Genomic DNA, 24,328 nt, shown 5'->3' with positions numbered 1-24,328 from the left:
CCATTATTGCCTTCCAATTGGCAAGTGTGATCTCCTTCAAGTTGGTTCCTGGGCTCTTTCAAAATCCCCCCATCAGTTTTTGAGCACTCTTACTTTCTGATATAACATGATGCTTCAGACTCATCTTTTAAATGTCCTGGCCCTTGAATTTACAGTTATTCTAGACAGCCCTCATGCTTTTTAATGGATAGTGTCTATATAAATAGGATGTGGGTACTAGGTATCATCTTTTCTACCAGGGTGTCATTGCTCCTAGACCTTTCAGTGGCCAGAACTAGGCAACACAGATATGTATACATATATAACATACACATATCTATTTCTCTATCTACTTATCTTCAGGCATATTAAAAGCTATGAGTTCTGGTGTATCTGGGTGTCAGTCGGTTGAGCATCTGACTTAATTTCAGCTCAGACCATGAGCTCAGGGTCCTGGGATGGAGCCCCATGTTGGGCTCCATGCTCAGTGGGGATTCTACTTGAGGTTTCTCTCCCTCTGCCCTGTCCTTCCACCATAATCCCCCACCTTGCTCAAACACACACTCTCCTCAAAATAAATAACTCAAAAAAGAAAAAGAAAGAAAGAAAGCTATGAGTTAATGCAGGTATCTCCTATCCAAACACAATACAGCATTCCTTCCAGTTCTCTCTCATTCTTACTAGTAATTTTTTTTTTCTGACTGAAAGAAACCTAGTGCTCATTATCCACAATATGCTTCATTATTCTCTGAGTCCTCTTACATACATAAATTATTTTCAGAATTGTGAACCCACAAGTTTACTAGCTATTGTACAATAGTTGTGTATAGCTATTTTTGTCTTTGGTCTTATATAGCATATAGTCAAACTGTGTTCTGAAACTACCTGTGCTCATTTGTTATTCCTCAAACCCTTCAGCATGGTTACATCACTCATTTGGACATAGTTAAATTTATTTATTACTCTCTATATTGAATTTTGAGTTATACCTATGTGATGGTTAACTTTCTGTGTTGCCTTGACTGAGATGCCCAGATAGCCAGTAAAATACTATTTCTGGGTATGTCTAATGAGGGTATATCTGAAAAAGATTAGTAGTGGGGACATCGTTCAGACTCTTAAGGCTCTGGCTAGAGCAGGAAGACAGAGGAAGGGCCAATTCACTGTCTCTTCTTGAGACCTGTGCCTGCCCCTGCCCTCAGATACTGGTGCTCCCAGATGTCTGGCTTTTGGACTCAGATCAGGACTTGAACCACAAGCCCTCCATTTCTTAGGTGTTTAGACTTGGACTGAATTACAATACCAACTTCCCTGGTTCTCCAGCTTGCAGACTGAAGGTAGTGGAACTTCCCTCTCTCCATAATAATGTGAGCCAATTTCTATAAGTTACTCTCTTCTGTATATCTATATATATATCCTATTGGTTCTACATCTCTGGAAAACTCTGACTAATGCAAGCCACATTTGGGTTTATTTTAACTATTTAGTTTTTGATACATGATGTGTTTATATGTTATAAGAGTCAATACTATATGAAAGATACTATCAGAGAAGTGGTATTTCTCCCTTATGCCTTCTACCCTATTTGCCCATTTTTCCTACCCTTTTAGGTAAACAATTTGTAACAGGAATGTGCCTAATCTGGAATGTAGTTATTGTGGCAATTCACAATCATTATTTCAAACGACACAGACACCTGGAGCAACGGTTCCTTTTCTTTCCTCTTCCCCTTCCCACTCCTATGGATATTCACGGAGGAAGAATCTAGCTTTCTGCAAGTATCTTTCTATTTGGGGGAAGAGAAGACAAACCATAGCTCCCAAATATTCACTCATTCATTCATTTACTCATCATTCATATATTGAATTAGCCATTTGAAGTCATATAAACAACTGGGTTTTTGCAATAAATAATTCAACTACATAACTTAGGAAACACACTATGCCAACACTTAGAATTCCAAAAGCGTGATTATTTAGAGACTCACCATTGAAATTAACATTGCGGATATATTTCAACAACTTCTTGCCCCCAGCTTGCTCCATCTCTGGACAGACGCCTCGGTAGTCAGCACAGAGATCTTTGTTCATATGATGGAGGGCATGAGCCATCGCATAGACTGCATCAATCACAAACTGAACTTTACCTTCCTGTTCATAGTTGGAATCTTTTCCAATTCTCTCCTGTCCTGCACATTAAAACAAGAAACACACACACAGAAAGATTGGTGTTGAGTAAAATGTCTACATTTGCATTTACTTTCAACTATACTAAAACAAACAATGTTTGGGGGGATAAAATTGTGCAAAGTACATATCTACGTTTGGCTACCTTATTAAGTTGTTTTGATAGTGTTTGGTATTTGACTTGGTAGCATTAATCTTTTTCATGTAATAAATAAATTTTAGAAACATATTCCAAAATATCACAATGACAGCTTTTGTAATAAGCCAACACACTGATCAAATATAGCAGTTCCATAGAATAAAGGGATTGTTGGGATTAAAGACTGGACTTCAATATTAAAATCTTCAAAGTTCACTCACTCTATAAAGGTGATAGATCAAAAGAAAAATGACAGAAAACAAACTGAATTCCACACCTAAATTTTAATCTTTTTCTATATACCTACTCCATCTTTTGTCTGGCTCAGTGTTTGGTATTACTGGCAACTCAGGTGCTCAGGATACAAATTGTCATTTTCTTATTCCTTCTTTTCTTACTCTTCACCCTCACATTATCTAATGAGGAGCCAAGTTCTATGAATTCTAGCTAAGTAATACTTAACAGTTGTAGCCACACTATGAGCCCCATCATGCCCTTCTCATCTTCCATTAGGATGCATTGCTAGATGTCTCTCTTCATCTATTCATTCCTCATATTCATCTTTCCAAACCACAGAGCTTATCACCTCACCCTCAGGCTCAGAATTCTTCCATGGTTCTTCATTGCCTACAAAATAAAATTCAAATTCTTTCCCCTGACAAATGAGGATGCTCATCACTTTGCCCTGATCTGCCTAATAAGAAGTGACATTAAATGCCCTTCACTGTGTTAGAAATGTTATATGTTATTTTTATTTCATTCTTACTTTATGAGTTAAATATTATTTATCTTTACTGTATAGATAGAAAAGGTCAGCCTTAATAGAGATTAAATTACTTCCCAAGACCACTTGGGAATAATCACTAGAGTGATTATGACAGGTCAAATCTGTCCAACTCCAAAGCCCATATTCTTCTCAATAGGATGGACTTACACAAACCTTTCACCAAAAATTTTTTGTTGTTGTAGTTGTTCCAGACAGATAGGGTGCTCTTTTTTTTCTGAATACTATTGACTCTAATGTTAAGTTACATTTGCTCATGTTCTTGTCTTTGCCAGGAACATCTTGCCTCCTGCTGTCACTCATCACAACCTAATTTTCTCTCTCTGGCACGATGCAATGGTTGCCTACACTTAGTCCCTCAATCACATTTAAGGATTTTCAAGAAAAATTTCAAATCTTTATTATAACATTAATAGTAGCACTATATTTTAATGTTTTACCAGTTTCCCATAATTTTTTCTTTCTTCCCATTATGTCACCAAAAGCAAACACAATATTTAATATTTAGTAGATTCTAAACAATACTTGTATTAAATTATGCATTCATTAACCACATGATACCAGGAACTCTCTTTAGACTTCTTGATCCTTTAGGAAGAATAATTATCCACAGATTGAATTTCACTTTCACAGCAATATTTCCCAAATTGTTTTCTATGGCACACTTCTATAGTAAACAAACAAGAGGAATTCTACAACCCCAAAACTTACCCCTGCCAAAGAAAAGATTCTTGATAGACACTGCATTACATATTTTTAGATTTGTCAACAGACTTTTCCAAAGCATTTAATGTTATGAGAAAAATTATAATCTCTAAAACAATTTCCCAAATTTGCTTGAATTTGTATTTTTCCTTTTCAGACTACACATTAGTATCTCTTAAGGTAGCCACTCTGTTTTATATAGCTATAGAGACATAAGTATCTATCTATACATAAATATCTCTCTATATATCTCATTTAAATATCAATCAACCTCATGCTTACTGCTTACATGCTTACTGGTTCTTAATGATACCGTTCTGAAGATTCATTTGCTCTATTCAATACTATAATGTTCTTAAAATATCGTGTCTAACACTCTAAGTATGTGACTAGCATTTTGAAAGTTGTTTTTCAGGGCACCTGGGTGGCTCAGTGTCATGATCCCAGGGGCCTTGGATCCAGCCCTGCACTGGGCTCTCTGCTCGGCAGGAAGCCTGCTTCCCTCTCTCTCTCTCTGCCTGCCTCTCTGGCTACTTGTGATCTCTGTCTGTTAAATAAAAAAATAAAATATTTAAAATTTTTTTTTAATTTTTTACTTATTTTGGTGGTAGAGTCTGAGATACAGATTGGTTTGTTAAAGGGTAAGTTTATATGTATTTTTTGCTAAATTCTGACACATTCTCTATGGTGAGACTATACTATTTGCTCTCCTACCAACAAAGGCTGAGAGTGATCATTTCCTAAGGACCTCAGTCAAAGTATATTGTGGACCCTGATTTTATCAATCATATAGATACATGTGAAGCACCTCTACAGTATATTTTCATTTGCAATTTTCATAGTATAGGGGAGGATGAACATTTGTTCATATGACTAAGAACCATTGTATTTATTTTTCTGTAAACTGTTCATAAAGCAACCAACTTTTATAAAACTTGGTCATTTCCTTGTCTATTTTTACAGGCTTTTTAAAATTAGAAACATTAACTCTGTGATTAACTTGCAAATCTTATTCCTAGTTGGTCATTTTTTCTTACTTTCTTTACATACTTCTTTTCCAAATAAAATTTTTAGATAGAAAATTTTCTTTCTTTCCAGTTTTGTTATTTTAAATTCAATTAATTAACATATAGTATAATATTAGTTTCAGAGGTAGAGAGGTCAGTGATTCATTTGTCTTATAAAACACCCAGTGCTCATTACATCATGTGCCCTTCCCTTAAAACCCATCACCCAGTTACCCCATCCCTCCACCACTCTCCCTTCCAGTAACCCTCAGTTTGTTTCCTGTGATTAAGAGTCTCATGGCTTGTCTCCCTCTCTGATTTCATCTTGTTTTATTTTTCCTGAGTTTCTTTCTTTCTTTCCTTTCCTTTTAAAATTTTATTTCTTTTTTAATTTAATTTTTTTTCAGTGTTCCAAATTTCATTATTTATGCACCACACCCAGTGCTCCATGCAATACATGCCCTCCTTAATATTCACCACCAGGCTCACCCAACCCCCTACCCCCCTCCCCTCCAAAATCCTCAGTTTGTTTTTCAGAGTCCACAGTCTCTCATGGTTTGTCTCTCCCTCCAATATCCTCCAACTCACTCTTCCTCTCCATCTCCCAATATTCTCCACATTATTCCTTATCCTCCACAAGTAAGTGAAACCATATGATAATTGACTCTCTCTGCTGGACTTATTTCACTCAGCATAATCTATTCCAGTCCCATCTATGTTGATACAAAAGTTGGGTATTCATCCTCTCTGATGGAGGCATAATACTCCATTGTATATATGGACCATATCTTCTTTACCCATTTGTCTGTTGAAGGGCATCTTGGTTCTTTCCACAAATTGGTGACTGTGGCCATTGCTCCTATGAACACTGGGGTACAAATGGGTCTAAGAACCAGGAGCATACTATATGTTCGGTTCTTTGATGTGCTTATTGATGTTATCAGGCTAGCACACTCCTTTTATCCATTGTATATTCCATGGAATTAGTGTCACTGGATTGCTTCATTCTGCTGTTATAATTATGCCAACTTTTGTGTACAAACGAGCAGAGGCTGGAATTTGAGGGGAAGGGTGTTAGTTTGAGTCCTTGTCATTCTGAGGTAAAGGTGTGTTGACTTGGCATTGAGCAGGTGGCAGGCAGTGCATGCTGACTTGGGCAGGAGGGTGGCTGGACTGGATTTGGGACCCAAAGGCCAGTGCCATCACATGTGATGTGGATGTGACTGGTTTTGCTCCTGGCCATGAATTCTTTTACTTTTGTTTTCTGGGAAACTCTCTCCTTCTATTCTGAATGAAAGCCTTGCTGGATAGAGTACCCTTGGCTATAGATTTTGGTTTTTTCCTTTTAGCACTTTGAAAATATCATGGCACTCCCTTCTGGACTATAAAGTTTCTGCTGAAAAATCCACCGGTTGACTTATGGGGTTTCCCTTATATGCAACTGCTTTCCTCTTTCTTCTTTTAAAATTCTCTCTTTATTGCTACTTTTGACTATCTTATTTACTCTGTGTCTCGGTGCAGATGTCTTTGGGTTGGTTTTGTTGAGAGCTTTCTGTGCCTCCTGGATCTGGATTTCTCTTTCCTTCCCCAGATTCGGGTTTTCAGCTATTATCTCTTCTGCCCCCTTTCCTCTTCTTCTTCTGGGATCACTATCATCTGACTATTATGCTTGACAATATTACTGAGTTCTTTGGGTCTATTCTCATCTTGCATATTTTTTTCCCTCTCATCTGCTCAGCTTGATTATTTTCCATCACTCTGTCTTCCAGCTGATCCATTCTTTTACTTCCTCTTGTTTGTTACTTATTCCAGGTGGTCTATTTTTAATTTCAGTTAGTAAGTTCATTACCTCTAATTGTTTTTGTTTGTTTGTTTGTTTGTTTGTTTGTTTAGGTCTCCTATCTCTTTGTGGAGGGTCTCATGGAGGTCCTGCACTTCTTTTTCAACTCTAGTGAGTATCTTTATGAGCATTACTTTAAATTTACTGTCAGACTATTACTTATCTCCATTTTGTTTAGATCTCTTGCTCTGATTTTATTTTGCTCTTTCATTTTGGACATATTCCTCTGGCTCCTCATTTTATCTATTGCTGTGGTCAGTTTCTATGTGTTAGGAAAGTCAGATATGTCTCTTGCGCTTGAACATAGTGGCTTTATGAAGTAGAGGTCCTGTAGTGCCCCATAGTGTAATGTTTCCATTTCACCAGAAAATAGTGCTTCAGTGGTGTCTCCTATGTGCGTTGCTACAGGGGTGTCCTGCTATTGTGACAGAGCTGTGCTTGCCTTCAGTCCAGCCTGTGATATTCTCTCGCTGGGCAGATGCTGGTGCCTGTGGTGTCAGTGGGCTAGTACAAGGCTGCCTTGGGCTTGAGTTGAGTCAGACCAGGTGTTTACCAGAGATGAGGTAGCACCAAACTGCTGTGCACTTTCCCTGTGTTGTCCCCTGAGAAGATTTATTGGTGGGTGGGGCTTGCAGTCAGGCCAGCTACCTGCCCTAGGCTACTGCTGGGGTTGCAGTCAGACTGGTGTGTGGTTATCTTCCCCTCACCTCTCCTTAGAGTGATGCTGGCCCTTGTCTGGGCTGCTTGCATCCTACCAGGTTTGAGGCACTGCTTTGATGGAATCCTGCCAAGACATATCTGAGGGGTTAAATTTCACTGTGGCCTCTTGTTTATATCTGGCAGCTGAGAGTCTGTTCTGCCAGTCTTTGGGTTGCTTTCTGGGTTGTTTATGCTGATGTGTGTGTGTTCTCTAGGTGGCCACGTGACATAGGTGAGCCCAGTGTCTTCCTACCCCACCACCTTCCCAGCAATCTCTCAATATAAAATTTTTTAAAACAAGTTTTTTTTCTTTTTTTTTTAAACTTCTAGGTTATGAATTTCCACTCTCAGAACATAGAATATTCCACCCATATCTTTTTCTAATACTTGCACAATTTTGCTTCTAAAAGTTAAATAGTTTAGGGCTCCTGGGTAGCCCAGTTGGTTAAACATCTGCCTTCAGCTCAGGTCATGATCTCAGGGTCCTGAGATCGAGTTTCACATCAGGCTCCCTGTTTAGTGGGGAGTCTGCTTCTCCTTCTGTCTCCCCTGCTCAACCTCTTTCTCTCTATCAAAAATAAATAAATATAATCTTTAAAAAAAAAATGTTAGATATTCAAGGAACACCTGAGTGGCTCAGTTGATTAAGCATCTGACTCTTGATTTTGGTTCAGGTCATGATCTCAGGATTGTGAGAACAAGCCCCACTTTAAGCTCTGCCCTGAGTGTGGAGCCTGCTAAGATTCTCTCTCTCTCCCTTTCTCTCTGGCTCTCCTCCCCTACCCCTGCTCTTGTGCATGTTTTTTCTCTCACTCCCTCTCAAAAAAAAAAAAAAAAAAAAGGTAGATATTTGATCCATTTCAAATGTATTTGGTGTACAGAGTGAAGAATAAATCTAAATTTTATCTTTTTCCATATAGCTATTCACTTATAACATACAACAGCTTATTTTCTGTCACAAATTTGAGGTGGTGCCTTCATTCTATACTAAATTTCTGTATGTAATTAGGTCTATTTCTGGATTTTAAAAATCAATTTCATTGTTTGGTTTGTCTATTCATGCACCAATGCTAGGATTCAATTTTATGGGGTAACAGTTTTAGAACTGGTAAAGCTAGACATTTTTACACATAATTATTCTTTTCTCTTCAAAGTTTCCTGGTTATTTTTATTTATTGAAGTAAACTTTATTAATTACTTATATAGCTTGAGGAAAAACCTTGATGGTACATTTATTGGATTTATACCATATTTATAACTAAACTAGAACAAATCTTTGTGAAGGTGAGTCTCCCTACCTTTTTCTTTCCTCTTGGCCAAGTCTACTTTGCTTCCTTAAATGTTTAACTATTTCTCAAAATAAAGGTTTTGCATGCTTCTTGAAAAGTTAGCCCAGGTATTTCATCCCTTTTTGCTATTATAAATACAATTTTCTTTGCTATGTATTTCTTATTGGGTTTTGGTTGTATATGTAAAAGCTCTTCTTGGTTTTGTTGTGGTTTTATTACTTTCCAACTTTCTATCATGAAAAATTTTAAACATAGTAAAAGGATAAAAGAACTTTACAGTGAACCCACCAACTAGATCCTTACATTAACATTTTACAATACTTACTTTACAAGGCAATTCATTTTCTCATATTAACTTTATAACCTGCTACTTTACAAATTTGTTATTTTTTATAGTACTTTAAAAAGGCAGTCGTGAAGGCATTATGACCACTATAAAATATGTACTATGGAAGAGGTTCGGACTAATAATTTAGGAGATTAGTTTCTAACTGTATTCATAGAGACATTTATCCCAGAAAGGATATCTTGAAAAATAATAGCAATATTTTAAATAATATTATTTGTGGAACACTGCATGCTTTATATCTTTCTTGGAGAATCACCAGTTATATTCACTTATTTTTAAAGGTTCTATGAAGACTTAAGAGATAAGTTTGTCTTTGGGGCTACCAGGACTTGAAAAATATAATTCTATATCAAGAGTATCAGAAGTGGAAAATTCATTACAATGAATTTTAAAAAAAGTTCAACTTTATTTTTCCTAGTGTCAGAGACACAGCTATTAGCCAACCTGCTCCCCTCCTTCTTTAAATGAATCTGTTCTCTTCAGATACTGACACCACTAGTGTGTGTGTGTGTGTGTGTGTGTGTGTGTGTGTGTGTTAGGGGGATAGAGGGAAGCAGGGAGATGAGGAGAAAGATAAGGAGAAGGAAAAAGAGAGAGAGAGGGAGAAGAGAGACACGTGTTCTGAACCTTCCATTAGCCTCACTGAGTCGGTTCTGATTTGTCTCACTAATCTCATTTCTTCTGCAAGGGCCAGTTTAGAACAAGCATGGGAAGAAATTCTAGCCAGTGAGATAGAGGAGTTTGGTGGATTGCTCCTGAGAAAGTTTATTTGCTCTTAAAGAATGATGTACTCAATTTTATCAAAAATTGTTATCAACACATACCCTGCAATTACTCTGTTCATTTTGTGTTCCTAAGGAAATTACACAGCAAACAAATGACAGCATAACAATATGCTGGGTATATGAAAATATAAATGAGTTTTGAGTTAGCCAAGCCTGAAATCACCCTATGTTTTCTCCCTGTGACATATTAAACAGTTTGTCCACTTAACTGAAGCTTAATACTCAATATTTTCCATGTTCCTATAATGCTACCCTTCTAATTCATATAGCACTTATATTACCCTAGCATTAAGTATCCTCTCCCCCCAAATACCACAAATGCCGTTTTAATAAATACTTTTAACATAGACGGATGTAGAGGGAAATAAGAACATTTTCTTCTTCTTTTTTAAGATTTTTTTTTAAGAGGAAGAAAGAGAGCACCCCCACAAGTGGGGGGAGGGGCAGAGGGAGAGAGTCTTTAAGCAGACTCCCCACCAAACACAGAGCCCAAATTGGGGCTAGATCCCACAACCCATAAGATCACAACCTGAGCAGAAACCGAGAATCAGACACTGAATTGACTAAGCCACCTAAGTGTCCCGAAAATAACATTTTCAATTAATTGTTAGTTAACAGCTTATTCTTTCCATCTTTTGGATTAGCTAAGATGTTGTCATATTTTTTTCTTGAATGAAGTTCATCCCTTTCAACTTGTTTCCCAGGAAAAGGTCTCAGGTTTAGATGAGTAGGGAAAACTCTGAAGCTTTATCTTTTATTTCTCTAGCATGCAAAGAAGCTTATCTTTTAAAGTCTCATGATTTTCTGGAAATGGACAAATTTCTAGAAACAAAATCTTCCAAAATGCAATCAGAAATAAGTAGAAATCTGAGCAGACTAATTACAAGTAATGAAATTATATTGGTAATTAAAAATCTAACAAAAAATAAAAATTCAGGACTAGTTGGAATTCTACCAAAGATTTAAAGAGGTGTTAATACCAAAATCAGTAAATTTTCTCAAACTATTCTGAAAAATTAAAGAGGAAGGAGAAATTCCAAATATATTCTGGAGGCCAGCATTATCATGATTAACAAAACCAGACAGAGAGACCACTAAATACATACATACATACATACATACATACATAACCAAACCGCCAATATCTCTGATGAATATAGGTGCAAAAATCCTTGACAGATTATTAGCAAACCACATTCAATAATACATTAAAAGGATCATTCACCATAATCAAGTAGGATTAATTTGGGAATGCAAAGATGATTCAATATTCACAAATCAAAGTGACACACCTCATCGCAAAATGAAGGATAAAAATCATATGACCATCTCACTAGATGCAGAAAAAGCATTTGACAAAATTCAGCATCTGTTTATATTAAAAACTCCCCACTAAGTGGGTTTAAAGGGAACATAACTCAATGTAATAAAGGCCATATATGAAAAACACAGAGCTAACATTATACTTAATGGTGAAAAACTGAGAACTTTTCCTCTCCTCTCAGAAACAAAATAAGGATATCCTCTCTCACCACTTTTATTCAATACCATGTTAGAAGTCTTAGCCATGGCAATCAGAGAAGAGAAAGGAAAAATGGACATATGGGTAAAGAGGATGTTAAAAATGTCATTTGCAGATGACATGGTCTTATATATAGAAAATCCTAAAGATTCCATCAAAAATGTATGTAATAAATGAATTAAGTAAAAGTGTGTGATATAAAATTAACACTGAGAAATTGGTAGCATTTCTAACCACTAAAAATGAAATAGTAGAAAGAGAAATCAATAATTCAATTTACAATTTCACCAGCAAGAATAGAATGCTTACTAATAAATTTAACCAAGGAGGTAAAAGACCTGTACTCTGAAAACACTGATAAAAAAAAAATTGAACATGACGCAAACAAATGGAAAGATATTTCATGCTCATGGATTGCATGAATAGTTACAATGTCTTTATTACCCAAAGCAATCTACAGATTTAATGTAATCCCTATCAAAATACCAACAGAAATATTTCAAAAATGTAAGTAGTAATACTAAAATTTATATGAAACCACAAAAGACCTCTAATTGTCAAAACAATCTTGAAAAAAAAAAAAACAAAGCTAGAGGTATGAGGTATCAAAATCCCGGATTTCAAGATAAACTTTGCAAAGCTGTAACAATCAAAACAGTACGGTACTGGCACAAAAATAGGCACACAGATCAACACAACACAATAGAGAGCCCAAAAATAAATGCATGCTTTATAGAGTCTATAACCTACGCCAAGAGGGAAGAATATACAGAAAAACACAGTCTCTTCAAAACGCACTGCTGGGAATGCTGGACAGCTACATGCAAAAGAATGAAACTGGACCACTTTCTTATACGATATACAAAAAAGAACTCAAAATGCATTAAACATCTAAATATGAGACCTAAAATAAAAAAAATATTCTGGAAGAAAACACAGGCAGTAATTTCTCTGATATCAGTCATAGCAACATTTTTTTAGATAGGTCTTCTGAAGCAAGGGAAACAAAAGCAAAAGTAAACTATTGGGACTATGTGAAAATGAAAAGTATTTGCACAGCAAAGAAAATCATCAACAAAACAAAAAGGCAACCTATTGAATGGGAAAAGATTTGTGAGTGATCGATGAGACTTATCAGTGATATATCCAAATATATATATATATATATATATATATATATATATATCTCAGTTAATATCCAAAATATGTAAAGGATGTGTACAATACCAACACAACAATTTGATTTAAAAAATGGGCACAGAACCCAGACAGACATTTTTCCAAAGATAACATACAGATGGTAGACACATGAAAATATACTCGACATCACTAATTAACAGGAAGTGCAAATCAAACCCACAATGAGATAGCACCTTATACCTGTTAGAATGGCTAAAATCAAAACAACAAGAAATAACAAGTGTTGATAAGGATGTGAAGGAAAAAAGGAACCCTTGCACACTGTTGATAGGAATGGTAAAGGGTAGAGCCACTGTGAAAAAGAGTATGGAGGTTGCTCAAAAAATTAACAGCAGAAATACTATATGATCCAATAATTCTACTACTGGGTATTTATGAACCACCAAAACTGAAAGCAGTAATTTGAAAAAATATATGCACCCCTAGGTTTACTACAGCATTATTTACAATAGGTGAATTATAGAAGCAATTGAAGTCTCCATCAGCAGATGAATGGACAAGGAAGTGTGGGGTGCACATACACACAGGAATATTACATAGCCATAGGGTGGATGAAGAATGAGAAAGGGATGAAATTGTGCCATTTGTGACAACATGGAAGAACCCAGAGGATATTAGAATGAAAATAAGTCAGACTGAGAAAGAAAAATGTCGTATGATTTCACTCATATGTTGGTTCAAAAAGTAAATAAATAAACAAAAAGCAGAATCGAACCTATAAATACAGAGAACCAAATACAGAGAGCAGGGGAGTAGGGGGTTGAGCAAAATGCATGAAGGGGAGTGGGAGGTAGAGACTTCCAATTACGGAATCAGTCATGGAAATGAAAGCGTGCAGCAAATAGAATCTGGTCAACGATACTGTAACACTGATGTATTGTGACATGGTAGTACACCTGTGGTGAACATAGCATAACACATAAACTGGTGGAATCACTATGATGTGCAACTGAAACTAATGTAACACTGGGTGTCAACTCTATTAAAAAACGTTTAAATGAAAATAATAGTCTAGGGACTCCTGGGTGGCTCAGTGGGTTAAGCCTCTGCCTTTGGCTCAGGTTGTGATCTCAGGGTCCTGGAATTGAACCCCGCATTAGGCTCTCTGCTCGGCGGGGAGCCTGCTTCCTGTCTCTCTGCCTGCTGCTCTACCTACTTGTGATCTCTCTCTGTCAAATAAATAAATAAAATCTTTAAAAAAAAATAGTCTACTGATATTCTGCTCCTTTTGCATTTTTCCTCAAGATTCTAGTATTTATCTTCAAAATGCACAACTTTTAACCTTCCATTGAATAAATCCTCAGCACTACACTACACAAAAATAATTCATAAACTCTTCCACTATCAGAATTTCTAGTGTTCATTTTGCTGGTGAAGTAAGTCTTCTCTTTGAAAGACCTGCTTATTTTACCCATTGTGGCACACTTCTTTCTTAGAGTGTATGCCTTAGTATGCATAAGCAAATTCTTAGAAGGAAAAGCAATTTTAGAAAATGCAAGAAATTACATACTTAAATACATAATATAAACAATCTTATTTCAGTGGGGAAAGCAAAAGAAAAAGACTGGGTGGGAGGCAGATAGGATTCAGATGTTTGTTAACGCAGCCTGAAAAACTTACCAGACTGGTTCAGCAGCTTTGAACAACTAGCCTAAAGCTTACCATATGTTTATAAAAGAGTGAAAAACTGTAATTTTTATTTTGATTTCACATATTGATTGAAATTATTTGCTTTGGAAAGACCTCTCTCAAGTAATGCATGCTTTGTGCTGACCATGCTTTTAAACCATGCATTTACAGATTTATTTTATTGAACATAGAGATTCAAACTTAAGTAAATCTTGAGGCGAAATACTGAGTAGTATACTACATAATTAACTATAATACTAATGTTTAGATTTATTGCAAATGGCAAATACCCTAATCAACTGGAAAAGAGTGTATCACAGGAGCTCTCCAAATAGGGTCAGGGCAGATTTTGTTGGGATCATGACCTGAGCCGAAGGCAGACGCTTAATGACTGAGCCACCCAGGTGCCCCTTCTTTTCATTTTTAACTTTAGAACCACAAATAATCTCTAAGTTTATGCTAGCCATGATTTTTACATCCTCTTGTCCCCACTGAGTTTTTCACTATAGAAGTTTTTCTTGTAGTAGTGGTGGTGGGGGGGTGATTTTGACAATGCCATCGTATCCTTCCCTGATCTCTCCTTGAGTGGAAAAAGTTAGCATCCAGAGAAATGGCCATAATGCTGGCAAAGGAACAAAGAAAACAAAGGAGAAATGGCAGATCACTTACCAACTAAATTCTTAGATGACCACAATTTGATTACAAATGAACCATTAACATCCTAATGTTCTGCAGTGGATACACATGGAGTACTTTGTTATAGATTCATAAAGAGTTCCAGCAAGGGAAATACACAAGGTCTAGACACAAACTCTCATTTCTAATCATTTTTTCCATGCAGGATGCTTCCTGGAGGACTATTTAATTGTCCATTAAAACTGAGGTTTCTTCTGCAATTCTGTTTCCAGTGTCCAGGTAAGTGCCAATAAAGATACATGCAGTGAATCGATGTATGTGTGTGGTGGGACAGAGGCAGGGGATAGTTTTCATAGAGTGAACTGGGGCACAGGAATAAAAGGGAGGGGTGTTTTAGTCCCAGTGTTCACACACCCCAAATGTGTAGGTGGTGTTGAGAGACTCAACCAAGGACTTTCTTCACTGCCAAGAGCAGCCTTTTGTAGGGAATGAGAGACAATTCAGCAAAGGTAACAACACTACTTCTGAAACTCACACCAGGAAACCTGCTATACCAAACAAGAAAAAGAAGTAGTTTCTTCAAGATGAGCATGGATCCAGTTTCAATTTCTCACATAGCTTTCTTCTCCTCTGATTTCTTAAGCTGAATTTCTGTTAATGTACTTTTTATTGTTTCTTCATGCAAACTGTAAAAGCACTGGTGAAGTTTCCTTTCCAGAACAGACTAAAAGACTAAGAAAATATATGGTATAGATGACTATCTTTTTAACCTCTTCTTCAAGGGGTTTAAACTGCTGCAGTAATGGGGTTCTGTCCCTCTGAAATTCTGTGTATGTCATTCCAGGAATTGTACTCAGGTTGAACCTTCAAACTATTAATTAACCAACTTACTAAAAATACATTAGGTACCAGGTGAAATAATGGATTTATGCAATCATCACCAGTAGCTGCTAAAACCATGAATGGAAAAGCTGATGGAAATTTTATAGTGGATCTGGCAACAACATTGGTGACACTGCTTAATCTTTTATTTTCTTCTCTTCCCTCCCAACCTCTTTCTTTCTTTCTCTCTCTCTCTTTTTTTTTTTTTTTTGGCTTTAGACATTTCACGATTTTTTTTTTTTAATTTAGAAATCGGCACTGTGTATGTATGTGTGAGAAGAGATGGAACATGTAAAACGAAAAACTTCACAACAAACAAATTTTCAGAGTAAAAAATGTCAACTTAGTTCCTTTGTCTCCAGTTGCTCCCCTTTCCAAAGACAGCTGCTCTCACTTATCATCATCATCGTCATAACATGTTACATGTCCTCTGAATGACGCAATAATAAATGTACCGCTTGGTAAACATTTTGTCCAACATAAGACTGCCACATAGAAAAAGAAAGAAAAAGAGTGAAAGAGAAGGGCAGAGAAAGAGAGAAAGAAGGAAAGATCTGAATCTGATCTACTGAGTAAATGAAAGGAAACACAGGAAATGGAACAACAGGTAAATCGACATTACAGAGATGTGAAGAGCAAGATCCAAATGTGAGAAATTCTATAGAAATAGTAATTAAGCTGTTTTATTCAACAAAGGCAAAAAGTAAAATAATGGAGAGGAACATTTTTTTAAAGATTTCATTTATTTTAGAGACAGAGCATGCATTGCATGGGAAGGAGCAGAGGAAGAGGCAGAGGGAGAAGGAGAATCCCAAGTAGGTTCAAGCGCTCAGTGCAGAGCCCAAAGAAGGGCTCCATCCCAGGATGTGAGATCATGACCTGAGCCAAAATCGAGAGTTGGATGCTTAACTGACAGAGCCACCCAGGTGCCTAGGGAGAGGAACATTTTTAGATAAAAAGAAGATACATTAAAAATGGAGTGTATGGGGCGCCTGGGTGTCTCAGTCATTATGCCTTTGCCTTCAGCTCAGGTTATAATCCCATGACCCTGGGACCAAGTCCTGCATCAGGTTCCCTGCCCAGCAGGAAGCCTGCTTCTCCTCCTCCCACTCCGTCTGCCTGTGTTCCCTCCCTTGCTGTGTCTCTCTGTGTCAAATAAATAAATAAATAAAAGTTATTAAAAAATATAAAAGAAAAACAATAAAAATAAAAATGGAGTGTCTGGATTTTGTTTAGATACACATGTGAACAAACCAACACGAAAGATATTCATGAGAGAAGGGGGAGGCTATTTGATAAGGAACTAGTGTTTTTTGTGTGTACGTGTTTATCATATATGTTTAATAATTTCACAGAGATGTGCACTGAAAATAATTAAATGTCTGGGTTTATTTTAAATGGGCCAGCAGTGAGAGAAAAGCACATGCTGGGTATATGAAAACAAACTACATTGGTACACATGGACTACTGCTGAGGTGCCGAGATGGACACATGGGATTCACTATACTATTCTCTCTGCTTTTGCATTTGTCTGAAAGATCACATGCCAATGAAAATAAAAATAAAAGGAGAAGAGGATAAAAGAGAGTAAAGGAAGAAGAAAAGCAGCAGTGGAAGCAGGAGTATGTGAAGGGGTACAGGAGGGAAAGGAGAAAGAAGTAGAGAAAGAGGAAAAAGAGCAAAAAGAACAGTATCACCAGGGAGGCAGGTTAGTTGCATCAGAATGGCACCTACTACATGCCACAAACCCTACTAGAGACAAGGGATATAGATATAAATACAGAACCTTTTCCTATTGGAGCTTTTCACAATGCCACTCAGTCTCCAGGTGAAATGCAGTTTCCCTCATCTTGGGTCTTACAGAATGATTCTGCTTCCCAGGTATTTTTTCACACACACTGTAGATGCTAAGGCATATGGGCAGGGTTGCCTGACTCTCCCAGTCTAACGTCACTACCTAGAAGCACAGTGGCCAAGTTGCCAGGATGGAGTAGTTCCAGCTCAATGGCACCTTGACCACCACAGAGAAAAGTCCTAAGGGGATTCATCTTACTGCAGGGTTTGAGAGGACTTCTCCAAATCATCCGTCCAGTGAAAGCTTATATAAAAAGAAAAAGCTATTGTTTAAACTGCATGTGTGCTCCATATCCAGCACTAAGTGACTCTAAATAAAACAGACAAATATACCTACATTTACGTTCAACTCCCCAGAGGCAAGTCTGGAGACTTAAATGTTGCCATATGCCTAGAACCCAAAACAGGACCTGGAATGTAGTGGATACCTGCTACGTGTGTGTTGAATGAATGATGAAACGATGAATGAATATCTTGGAAAGGGAAATAAAATAATGAGCAAGTAAGTACCTTCCGTAAAAGAGTAGGAAAGGAAGGTAGTAATCCTTCACTCAGGGTAGTTGATGGTGGGAATAGAGAGTTTAATTCCATACAAGAGGATTACATATAAAAAGGGAGAGAAGGTAGAAGCACAAAGAACCCTGATATTTTGTATCTTTTTTTTTTTAACTGAGTTTTTATGTGGCCAAAGACTTGACTTATTTATTTCACTGGATTTGATCATTTATGTAAAGTTGAAAAAATACAGTTAGCCTTTTTTTTAAGTCAATATTAATTTTACACTAAACAAAAAACATATGTATTTAGACATACTTCTTCATACAAACTTTTAACTTTTTAGCTATTATAACTCAAAAATAAGGCTCAATATGAAGAAACTGGTCTTAATAATATCCCCAACTGATGAGAAATAAAGTCAACAGGATTCTCAACTCAGAAATTCTGAAGACTCTGCACTTCTTAGCATTGCCACATCACACCAGCAGTAAGAAAAACTTTGTCAGAGAGAGAGAGAACACAAGCAGGTTTCTCACCGAGCAATGAGCCTGATGCAGGGCTCAATCACAGGACCCTGGAATCTTGACCTGAGCCAAAGACAGATGATTAACAGACTGAGCCACCAGGTGCCCCTCTATGACTTTCCAACACATATTGCCAGTAAGACTTAACTGGGGCAAAGTCAAAACACTAACATTTTGAAGCCAGTATGTGATGGCATTTTTATCTCTCCCACAAGCAACCCAACAACTACACGAGTTAGGAGCATGTAGGCTGGCATCAGACAAACCTGGGTTGAAACCCTGCCTCTCTGTGTATTATAGTTGTGACTGAAGTGAAGTTACATAACTTCTCTAAGCTTGTTTCTTAGTCTATAAAAAGGTAATCATTATGAAAGAGAAACTGGGTACATTCTCCATGAGACTAGATAACATGAGAAATCTTTTATCACTGCCAAGACCTCCAAGCTTACAGCCAGAAATAAGCTACCGAAATAGAGATCATGATTTACCTTAATCCTATGGGGATTCTTTATTCCAAAGTTCACCTGAATCTTCATAGGCTCAAATGATCACCCTCCTCCAGAACATTTTCAGAACTGAATTCTTCATGCCTCCTCTCTAAGCTTTACTGGGTACTGCCCATATGGCAAGCGTCTCTGAAGGCTTTACTTCCCCCTGACCTTTTACTCACTCTCATATGTTGCCTTAGTCCTTGACCAATGACCAGCCCCTTCAATCTTCACATCTTTGGCTGTGCTCTCTGGAATTTTTTTTTTAAGATTTTATTTTTTTATTCAACAGGCAGAGATCACAAGTAGGCAGAGAGCAGGCAGAGAGAGAGAGAGAGGGAAGCAGGCTCCCCACTGAGCGGGAGCCTGATGCAGGGCTCGATCCCAGGACCTTGAGATCATGACCTGAGCCAAAGGCAGAGGCTTAACCTACTGAGCCACCCAGGTGCCCCTGGATTTTTTAATCCATATTGGTCACTCCTCTATGTAGTCTTACCCCAGTGTTCAAATACTTTTCCTTAACTAAAACCTGGCCATTTCCTGACACTGCTTACCCCATGGCTCTATTAAATGGAGTCATCTTCTTCCACTTACACAACCCATGTATCTTGCTGCCTTCTTTGCTCCCCAATACCACTTGCATCCTGTTATTTCTCCTTTTGTAAAAACACTCCTTCTCCTTTGAGTCTCATCCCCATAGGTCTTGACTCACTTGTCAAGAACTGTGAAGAGTCTGAGATTTTACAATGCGTGCAAGCCTACAAGTTACATACATGACGGCAAGAGACAGGAGACCCATGGGTCAGTGCCAAACGGCTTTATTATTCACAGCAATAGTATGGAGCATCAGCATTTGCTGGCCCTGGCTCTCTGACCCCAAATTCATACACAAACAGGGTAACAAAAAGAGGGCCAAATGATAAAATGTGCTGTGCTACAGGAAAGGAACCTGGTGTCTTAGACCATAAACGTACCTGATCTTTGTCAGAAGAGAGTCACTACTTCCACCTTCCAAGATGGTTTGCTATATAAACTTCCTTGAAAAGATAGTCTGGAAGGAAGGCACTTAGTGTCCCTGCCTGTACAAAATGCAGAAATAGGAGAGACCTACAGATAATCGCTTTCTGACAGCATTCACTCCTCTCATCATACCACTGGTCTCTGGGTTTGAGACCCATATTTCCTTTCCTGGGCAGTCATATTCATTCAAGTGACATTACCGATCATCTACTGACAAAGCTATGCTGTGTACTGTGTATGCTGTGTACTGCCACCACAGACTTTTGAGTCTGTGCACTGAATTGCCTTCCTAACCCTTCCAATCGGATGCCTTATTGCTGTACTGAACTCAGCATGTCCAAATGAAATCAACTCTTGCTTTTCCCACCTACCAGCTGTTTCCCACCTAAATACTTGAGAACTCCTGCACTAGAATATATTGTTTTTCTCCCAAGATCTACTCAGCACCCTTCCTAATGCTCTGAAAAGCTCATGTTGGTAGACAGAATCACAGAATTCTCATCTAGTCAGGTTACCAAATGGACATCACAAGCAGGAGAATGGAGGACAAGATGGTCTGGTTCTCCAGAGAGTACAAGTGAATACATTTCCCAACTCATCTTTTGAGATCAACATTAATCTGGTACCACTGCCATAAAAAGACACTATAAAAGACGCAAACTATAATACCTATGATGACCAGAGATCTAAAACTCCTTAACAAAATATTGGCAGATTTCATGCATCAATACATTAAAAAATACTAGAATTACATATTTAATATTTGAGAAGTCAGTATAATTCCTGGTACCTAAAAAAAAAAAAAATGCATTACATCAGCTCAACAGATCCTAGAAAAGCATCACATCATCTCAGCAGATACCAAAATGAGGAATTTATTAATGATAACAGAACTCAAAACTAGAAGGGGACCTCTTCAATCTTCTCAGGTAGGTCTACAACCATTGATACAAAATCCTAGATCTATGATCACATTCCCTGGTGCAAGACTGCTTTACCATAAGACTAGGAACAAAGTAAGGTACTTTCTTTTTTATTTAGTTTTTCAGGTAGACTGGGTGATTTTTTTAAAATTTAAATTCAATTAATTAACATATAATGTATTACTTTTTTCAGGGGTACAGGTCTGTGATTCATTTGTCTCATTACAACACATACCCTCCCCAATGTCCATCATTCAGTTACCCTATTCCTTCCCCCACCTCCCAGCAACCCTGAGTTTGCTTCCCATGATTAGGAGTCTCTGGTTTTATCTTGTTTTATTTTTTCCCCATTTACCCTATGATCCTCTGCCTTGTTTCTTAAATTTCACATATCAGTGAGATCATATGATGATTATCTTTCTCTGACTGACTTATTTCACTTAGCATAATATCCTCTAGCTTCATCCATGTCATTACAAATGGCAAGATTTCATTTTTTGATGGCCAAGTAGTATTCCATTGTATATATACCACGACTTCTTCATTCATCTTTTGATGGACATCTGGGCTGTTTTTGTAGTTTGATTCTTGTGTACATTGTTATTATAAACATTGGAGTTCAGGTGCCCCTACATTTATATCTTTGGGGTAAATACCCAGTAGTGTGATTGCTGGGTCATAGGGTAGACCTATTTTCAACTTTTTGAGACACCTCCATACTGTTTTCCACAGTAGCTGCACCAGCCTGTGCTCCCACTGACAGTGTAAGAGGACTCCCCTTTCTCTGCATCCTGGGCAACATCTGTTGTTTCCTGACTTGTTAATTTTAGTCATTCTGACTGGTGTGAGATGGTATCTCATTGTACTTTTAGGGTACTTTTATTATTACTTCTAGTTAAAATTCTTTTTTTTTTTTCCTAGTTAAAATTCTATTGGAAGGTGTAATCAGTGCATTATAGGACTAACAAAATGCACTGAGATCAGAAAATATAATGTCACAGATGACATGATCATTTACACAGGAAATCTTAAAAAATCTATGAAAGCTCCTATACCTAGTAAAGTAGCACAGCAAATTTGTAGTATTCAAGCTCTGTATACAGAAGTCAATTTTATTTCAGTATGATAGCACTAACAATTGGAAAAAAGTACAAAGCCACTATTTTGCAGTAGCATAAAAATATGAAATACTTCAGGTTAAACAAAAGTTTATACAAAACACAGAAATAATTAAATAAACAGAGAAGCACAGGATGTTGATGGATGAAAAATTGACTATTATTAAAATGTCCATTTTATTCAAATTGATCTAGACTTTAGTATAATTTCAGTCAAACTCTGTTGCTGGTCTCATTTAAAAGTACACCCAAAACAACAGATATGACAGGATGACAGAAGTTTCATCATGATATGACAAAATTCTATTTTTAATGCTATTTATTGTAAACCTTTGGAGGACACTAACCATCATTTAGGGATTATCCCTCAGTTCTGGTGATACACTTGGCTTGGGTATCCTTTACCAGAACAGTCCTGGAATAAGTCTGCTCATCAGAAAAGATTTGAAAACACACCTGGATCATCCCTGGACTTAGATCTCATTCACTGTCATAGTATTACACATAATATGAGTATAGTATCATAACATAATATGAAAATAGGACAGCACTCACTCATCTTACCACATACTCTGACACTAGAACTCCTGGTCTAATAAAATGTTATTCGACCTTATCAAAGACTCAGTTGCCACACCAGCTGGTAGACAGCACATTGCTGATAGGGATGGTATCTCAGAAGAGGAGATAGGTTCTTGTTAAAAAAAAAAAAAAAAAAGAGTCTATGTGTAGTATTGTTTCTCCATCACAGTGCTGGTTATCTTGAAAAGATCATCAATGCCTCTGTTCTCAAGATAAGTAGAAACATAAGGGACCCACAGAGAACTGCCCCAGTCAGACAATTATGAATAAAGCTACGATGAACATTTCTGCATAAATGTTTTGAGGATATGTATTTTTATTTCTTTTGGGTCAATACTTGAGAGTAAACATTGCTGTATCATAGGCTCTTCATGTTTAACTTTTAAAGAAGCTGCCCTGTTCCAAAGCAGTTATGCCATTTTACATTCTTTTTTCTTTTTTTAAAGATGTATTTATTTATTTATTTATGGGGGAGTAGAGAGACAGACAGAGAGAGAGAGGGAGAATGAGAGAAAATGCACGCACAAGTGGGAGGGGCAGAGGGAGAGGGAGAGAAAATCTCAATCTGCTGAGTGCCGAGCTTGATCTCGGGACCCTGAGATCACAACCTGAGCCAAAACCAAGACTCAGAAGTAAGGGAAAAATGAAGGGTTGGGTGAGGGGGAGGAATCAGAGAGGGAGACGAACCATGAGAGACTGTGGACTACGAGAAACAAATTGGAGGGTTTCAGAGGGGGGAGAGATGGGGGGTAGCCTGGTGGGTATTAAGAAGGACATATATTGCAAAGAGCACTGGGTGTTATATGCAAATAATGAATCATGGAGCACTATATCAAAACAAATGAAATACTGCGACTAACATAATAAACATAGTAACATAATATAATAAAATCTTTGGAAAACCAAAAAGAAAAAATAAGGAGCTCTATTGACTGTGCTACCTCGGTGCCCATACCATTTTACTTTCTAACAGCCATGGATAAAGTGCAGGCGCCTCCTTTTCTTCTTCAATACTTGATGATATCTATCTCTTCATGTTATCCATGTGTAATCTCCCTGTGGTTACAATCTGCAGTTTTTTTGTGAATTATGATTAGGTACATCTTTTTCACATGCCTATTAGCCATTTGTATCAGGTCTCCTAGCCTCCTTTGCCAAGCATCTTAGCATCTCAGCATCCTAGACTATCCAAATTCTCTACTAGATTAGTTCAACAGTCCAAGAGACCACAGGGTTAATGTCTGGATGATGGTCAAATTAAATTTATTTTAAAACTATCTTATTGGCTGCAGCCATCATATAATACTGCACAAGACAACGACCTCTGAGTTGTAATTTGTAGCTAATTCTTTGTCATTTAGTACATCTTTCATAGAGTCTCTTTACTGGTTTCCCAATGAGCTATAGGTAGCAGCTCTCTTATAGGATATCTAAATCATATTTTCCTGTAGGCTTATTTAAGCTTTTTAAATGTATTTTTAAGATTTTATTATTTACTTGGTAGAGAGAGAGAGAGCGAGAGAGAGCACAAGCGGGGAGAAGAAGGAGAAGCAGGCTCTGGAGCCACATGTGGAGCTTGATCCCAGGACCCTGAGATCATAACCAGAGGCAAAGGCAGTCGCTTAACTGAGCTACTGAGGGTGCCCTGTGTTAAATAAACTTTTATTTTTTTTTATTTTATTTTTTTTTT

General features: G+C 37.3%; 1 protein-coding gene across 2 annotated transcripts in view; it reads right to left on the bottom strand.

Moving 5' to 3' along the window:
- Nucleotides 1–24,328, bottom strand: part of GRM7 (glutamate metabotropic receptor 7) — a 913,283-nt gene that overhangs the window by 296,044 nt on the left and 592,911 nt on the right. For both annotated transcript variants that reach the window (XM_059390206.1, XM_059390207.1), the window contains exon 6: nucleotides 1,967–2,167. In XM_059390206.1, coding sequence (XP_059246189.1) covers nucleotides 1,967–2,167 — 201 coding nt within the window. The remainder of the gene's footprint in view (nucleotides 1–1,966; nucleotides 2,168–24,328) is intronic.

The sequence above is a fragment of the Mustela nigripes genome, chromosome 2, assembly GCF_022355385.1.
Source record: "Mustela nigripes isolate SB6536 chromosome 2, MUSNIG.SB6536, whole genome shotgun sequence".
In the NCBI taxonomy this organism is placed as follows: domain Eukaryota; kingdom Metazoa; phylum Chordata; class Mammalia; order Carnivora; family Mustelidae; genus Mustela; species Mustela nigripes.
Note: the sequence above shows the minus strand (reverse complement) of the source record. Positions and strands in the feature narration are given on the sequence as shown.